Genomic DNA, 6,692 nt, shown 5'->3' on the forward strand with positions numbered 1-6,692 from the left:
TGTAAGTTCAGAGGGATGTATTGGACAAACACATAAACGCTGCCCCTACTTAGGTGCCTGGATTCAACCAAAAACACTTCCACCCTTCCTAGAGCTGGGTTCTGAATTGTCGGGTTGACTTTTCAATATCAAACGTTTTAATGTTTACAACCCGACTGAATTACTGCATTAACAGTCAGCGGATTGTTCCTTGTGCTCTGCAAGGGTGGTAAGGACAGAGTGTTTGTTCTTTGTATAATCTGTAAAGTTCCCTTGCATATTATGCTTTTATTATCAAATGTGTCTGACTTGATAACAAAACAAATGAGCCCGATGCGAGAGAAGGAGAACCTACCAGAGAAGGCCCGACCTGCTGGCCCAGCTACTGGGCGGTACAGATGGGCGTGATGTTTCGGGGAGCTAACCCTCCAAGACGGACGCTGGGGGTCCAGAGTGCAGGGTGATGGGGACGGGAGCATGTGGATGCGGGTCCCGAGTCCTCCAGCCAGCTGGGCGCACCTGCGGCCTACTGACCGGCCGGCCGCTGGTCACCACAAGGCTTCGGGGGTGGCTGACTCGCTTCAGCCGCGTGCTTTATCGTCTCGTTCTCCGACACACAGAAGTCCAGCTCGTTGAAGCGCAACAGGAAGGTGTTCCAGTCCGTGGAAGAAGCAGGAAGTGTGCTGTGGTGTGTGCTGTGTGTGCGTGTGTGTTGTTTTTTGTGGTGTGTGTGTGTGTGTGTGTGTGTGTTGGTGTGTGTGTGTGTGTTGTGTGGTGTGTGTGTGGTGGTGTGTGTGTGTGGTTGGTGTGTGTGTGTGTGTGTTGTGTGTGTGGTGTGTGTGTGTTGTTATGTGTGGTGTGTGTGTGTGTGTGTGCTGTGTGTGTGTGTTTGTTGTGTTTGTGTGGTGTTGTGCTGTGTGGTGTGTGTGTGTTGTGTGTGTGTGTGTGCTGTGTGTGGCTTGTGTGTGTGCTGTGTGTGTGGTGTGTGCGTGTGTGTGTGTTAATGTTTTTGGCAGAGTGCTGATTACCAACATCTATTTGACTTTTACTTTGGAAAGAGGCCAGCCTTTAAGCCAGCTCTCCTTTTTGTATTTTCCACCACTGTACGTTTTTATTGGACTTAGTGCCTAATTCATCTCTTGTATTTTCTTTTGTTGAATCTGTGCTGTCCGGTTTTTCATTTCTTTATCTATTGCCCCTGCTTAAACTTACTGGATTCCCCACGGGGATCATGACCCCATTGTTACACGCAAAACCGAAAGCATACGAAATAAAAAGAGTCTCCGTTCCACACGAGACCGGTGCGAGCGCTGGAAACGCTGTAGTACATTGCCGCGGCCTGCTAAGTGGCGCTTGTTACTTTCCGCCACAAAAAATACACCAAAGCAGTGGAAGAAGCCCCGAGCATGGTTGCCTGGTTTCCCTTCTGTTTATGCCCCACGGAGGATTTGGGATTGAGCCACACCCGCCTCTTATCTTATCAATGTGTCACTGAAATCATATTGAAGTGTTGGGAAATGTAATCTTTAGAGCAGTGGTGTCCAAACTTTTTTCAGAGGGCCACATACAGAAAAATATACAAAGGGCTGGGCCGCTCACATATCGCCTCATAAATTAGAAAATCAATCAAATGTAGGTAAATTACGGTTGGAAAAAACACACAGCTCTCCGTAGGGTTTCATTTATTGTGTTGGCAGCTCATTCCTTAAAACAGGAGGCTCAGATTTATTATAATAAGAGGAAATATGAAGGTTGTATTTCAAGGTTGTTATGTTAATAAGTTATTGGGCTTTTTTCTTATCAACTAAGATTTGTTGGAACATTTTTCAACTTTAATTGACTGAATTTATTTGGAAATTGAGCCTATTAACACACACATACTGTGATATATGTTTAAGAAGTACAATAGCAGATGTTTAATTTGTGGGCCGTATTTCATTGTACTTTTTTAATTCGCTGAGGGCCGATTCAAAATGGTCCGTGGGCCGCATTTGGCCCCCGGGCCGTAGTTTGGACACCCCTGCTTTAGAGGGATGGCTAACAAACAGGTGTCTACATAGAGAAGCACACACATGTAAACAACCAAAACACTTCCACCCTCCTTAAAGCTGTGGTTCTGAATGATGTTGACTTTTTAATATCAACGTGTTAATGTTAACCCTTCTGATTCCCCTGTGTGTTCATGTTTTTGTCCGAAGGATTTGTTCTGATTTACCAAACATCCAGTACCTGATTTACATCTCTGAAATCATATTCACCCACATTGAAATAGAGGATGCAATAGGGCCGAGTTATTTGGAAAAAATGTCTGAATGCCATTATTTTGACTGGAATGGCAATTGTGATATGATTCAGAATATCGGAGGGAATCTTTTTTAACGATTACTCTCCTTTGATTCTGGAAATCAGAGATATTTAATTATATTTTTCCGATAACAAATACGACTCGTCCTGCTTTATTTGCGACAAAATGAGAACAATTGTTCAGCACTATCATGCACAAAACACAGCTTAGTTATTTATTGATATGCTCCTATCCTATTCAGATCCTCATGCAAATGTTTGTTTTTATGTATTATACTTAGCACACTATGACTACATTTCAAATTCTAATTTTCAAATTATTACGTTTATTCTGGTTTGTTTTGTGTTTGTATTTTAAATGTATTTATATTATGTTGTGTGAGCTTATCTCTCTGTACAGCACTTTGGTCTGAAGGTTTTAAAGTGCTATATAAATAAAGTTGGATTGGATATGTCTTATATATACATACTCAAGCTTTCCCTTACAAAGTGCATAACGTGTTGTATTGCATGCAGTATGCAAACAAAAGGGAGACACTTGTTATCATAACATTGCACATTGAACTTCTTGTACTTATATATCTGCTGCATACAGGGTTGTGCGCTTGAATGACCAGAACAGCAGACTGCAAACTGCAGTGTGCGATCGGAAGCTGAAGCTCGTTAAGCAAAATGCATTACCTTCTATATCCTTCTTTCCACATACTAATTATGTTAAATACAAAACTTGATTTGACTTCTTGTCTTGTCTGAATGCACTATGTACTGTCATTTCAGTTAGAAGGTTTTTATGTACTGCGTAGCTTGCACAGTATATCAAGAAAACATGAATCCCTAATTATAATAGTGAGACCAGTTTATTTTAGCCTCCTAAAAATGAACTGGATTAGACTAGAAAGGCTGACGAGGTCATAGTGTAAGTCCAACATGGTGCAACATTTTGTGCAAATGCTTCCTTGTGGGAAAAAGCAGAGCATATAATAATGAATCTTTTTAAGAGCTTTGTTCATGACTCACCTCCGTCAACTCTGGAGACTTGATCTCTTTAATCTTGAAGAAATAACCGATGGTGAGGAAGCCGATGGCCACCGCACTGACGCTGATCATAAAGATGACCAGCGGTGGACGGGTGTTGATGTAGCTCCTCAGGTTCTCTATAGGATTTAACAGGTACACCTGCATATGGACAAATACACAATCAACAATTCAGCATTAATGTCTAATCTCTTTAACACTGGCAGTAAACGACAGGCCTTGACACATGATGATCTGTAACGTATAAATAAGGAAGTCTCAAAGCCACTTATCTTTCCTAAACAAAGGATATAACTGCCTGTGCAATAACTTAAAAGAAATGACACTGAATTAGGTTGATTTCAAATATCTTAAAAGCGATTCATTAAAAAGATTGGGCCGGGATGTGGATAAAGGTGTGTTTAGCAGTCCTAGATATAACATATTTAGGGTTATCGTTATGTGAGCGGTTTAAGCGTGTCGTGCCAGGCCCGTTTTTTGTTGCGTTTCCACTAGGGATGCCAGAAACTGAGCATGATCAAATTCGAAAATCGGACAGCCCTGGCGAATATGAATCGATTATTGCTGCTGGCTTCCTCCAAGTTTACAGTAAAACAAACTGGTGGTGTGACCAATGGCCATTTACAATTATTAATACTATTACTAGCATTATCTTATATTTTGGTTGAAACTAAGCCAGGAAAAAAAATGAAAAACATAAATAATAATAAAAAATATAATATAAAAAAATCGAATTAAAAAAAATAATTTTCGATTATGGAGACTGTAACGAATATTCAAATAGCTGATGTTGGTTTTGCATTGAAGATTACGTCACGGCTCCGCCTACATTGCGTTACTATAGTTACTACCCCAGTTCCAGCAAGGCCTAACGAGGCCTAGCCATACCGTACTAAGCCGTGCGAGGCCCTGCAGTGGAAAAGGGCCATTAGTCAGTATCTGATGACTGCTTACAGATTTGATCGGTTATGAGCGAAATGCAAATAGTGTTTTATGCATTGTTGTGGTTAAGTTGATTAAATGTAGCATCTGATGCTCTGAATTGAGGAAGGATTTAATCTAATTTAAACAATATCATAATTCAGGGTTAAGGGTAATGATGTGCACAGGTTCCATGTAAGTCAAACTGGACAGATTTGATTAATGATTAATATCCTGATTAATCAATAACAACCCTTCAGTACATTTAAAGTCCCACTCAGTCTCCAACAGAACACATTTAAGGCTTTTAAACCATCTTTGGTCGACTACCTTAATGTTCTTTTATGCTGCAGCAAAGATTGCTTAGATCTTATAATTGTAAACAAATGTATTAATGTGGAATGGGTTGTTAACATACAGTAAAGGTCATAGACTGACGTCTCTGTAGCACTGTTGCTTTTAATTTAACTACTGTTTCTGCCTGTAATGATTCAATTTAAAGTTAGGGTATTATACGGTACATTGACTCGCAAAAATGAATAACTCTTAATCAGTTGTACCCTAAAGATCACTTGAAAATGGGGTTATGAGAGGAAAGTAAAAATTGTCAATCTCAATTAAAACCTTTTACAAACCATCAAAAGTCATCCATTTGTTTAAGAATACATCGCTCCCATGCAGACGGTCTTATATAGTTTGACTTAAAGTGTTTACTTAGAAGAACCATCTCTGTTAGTGCCAGCCAGGTCAACATACTTTATAATCCAGAAGGCTGGTTTATCAAGTTTAACGAGTGACTAAAGTTCAAAAGAAGATGTTGACATTGTGTTTGACCTGGAACACAATACAATGTTTTATTTCCTGTACTACACACCTTGTTATGCATTGTATATTACAATTATGGTTGCAATTATCTAAGTGGGTCATGTTTGTTTAGGTGAAACGTGGTTGTCATGTTATAAGTAGGGAGGCGTGTGGCGCAGTGGGTTAGTGCGTTGGTGTTCGGGTCAGGGGAGCACAGGTTCAAACCCCACTGCAGTCAGCATGCCGTTGTGTCCCTGAGACACTTCACCCCAAATTGCTCCTGTGGGGATTGCCCACAGTATTGAGTATGTAAGTGGCTTTGGATAAAATCATGTAATGAGTGTATTAAGCTATGTTTACTTTGCTTTTTTACTCTTGAGCTGTACATTTCTCTGATGTAATTTGACTTCACACCATTTTTTTTATATCTTAAGTTACTTTGCACAGTTGGATGAATGGTGTGAAATATAATCAAGTGTTGAATCAGACTTTAGTTCCACCTGGAGTAAATTCACAAGCTACCCTGCAGTATACAACGTCATTCAAACTAGCTGCACCTTTACCAGCTTTGAGAAGACTTTCATGATCAACCATTAGAAAACATATCATATATATTATTCTGAAATGGACCAATCTGCACAATGACTACTTTTACTGTCGCTACTTTCACTATATTTTGATGAGAATATTGTTTTACTTTTCATTTTGATTGCAACCTACACTTTGGTACTTCTACTTTTACTTAAGTACTTCTTCCACCTCTGTGTAGGATCAATAAAGTCCTTATATAATGTTTTTTTATCGAAAGGCAGGCTCCCGAACACCTCAAAGTGAATATATTTTAACCAAAACCTATACATTTAAAGGGTTTGTGTTTGACTTTCTGCATTAAAGAGACTGCATCCAGATTACATGAGCTGTCAACCTTGTAGCACGATAAGCTAGCTGCCAAGCTGTGATATATGTGGGTTTAAACTGTAAAACAGCGGTGTTAAATGTAATAAAAACAACACATTCTCACCATGTTTTCTTTCTCTACGTCGGATGCTAGCTGGGAGGTTCGTTGTGCGCCACAATAAAACAGCAGTTGGGCTAGCAAGCTAAGCTAAAGCTAGCATGTACTGCTTTTGCTAGCTGCCCCGAAATCTAGTCCCTCCTGCTGCTGAAAGCAAGGCTAAAAAGCAAAAGTCGGTGTTCGGTGGAGACAGCCAGACTTTCAGCGTGAGAAGAACCACGTATACTCCTTCCCATTATTTGCTGTAATGGTTCCCTGCAGCTGTGCTGACAAATATCTCCTGACTACAGTCTGGATAATAACGTCAATACTGTATCTGGGTCCTCCTCCGCACTGCGTAGTAAAAGCGCCGCCTTCCCATTATTCCCGTAGAACGTGCACTGGAAATTGGTCGAACATACGTTGAGTGACGTCCCGACATACGCAATTTACGTAAAAGGGAACGTTCAGTGTGTTTACATTTTGTTGAGAGTTAAAGCTGTAACGTAAGGAAAGGTAAGGTAATATAGCACATTTTCAGACACAGAGTCAATTCAGTGCTTTAAATCATCATTAACACTTAAGACAACAGAAATTAACATACAATAAATATAATTGAATAACAGATTCATAAAAAACATGCATAAAAGAGATA

General features: G+C 39.9%; 1 protein-coding gene across 1 annotated transcript; it reads right to left on the bottom strand.

The window, feature by feature from the left end:
- Window positions 1-335: 335 nt before the first annotated feature.
- On the bottom strand, window positions 336-6,399 carry tmem248 (transmembrane protein 248). Its single transcript, XM_010778873.1, has 3 exons — window positions 6,065-6,399; window positions 3,302-3,459; window positions 336-641 (listed from the first exon to the last, which is right to left on the bottom strand). Exons 1-3 carry the CDS (start codon window positions 6,065-6,067, stop codon window positions 506-508), a joined length of 297 nt encoding a protein of 98 aa, XP_010777175.1. The 5' UTR covers window positions 6,068-6,399; the 3' UTR covers window positions 336-505.
- Between the last annotated feature and the right edge of the window lie 293 nt (window positions 6,400-6,692).

Source organism: Notothenia coriiceps, unplaced genomic scaffold (assembly GCF_000735185.1).
Source record: "Notothenia coriiceps isolate Sejong01 unplaced genomic scaffold, NC01 NC01_scaffold00019565, whole genome shotgun sequence".
NCBI lineage: Eukaryota > Metazoa > Chordata > Actinopteri > Perciformes > Nototheniidae > Notothenia > Notothenia coriiceps.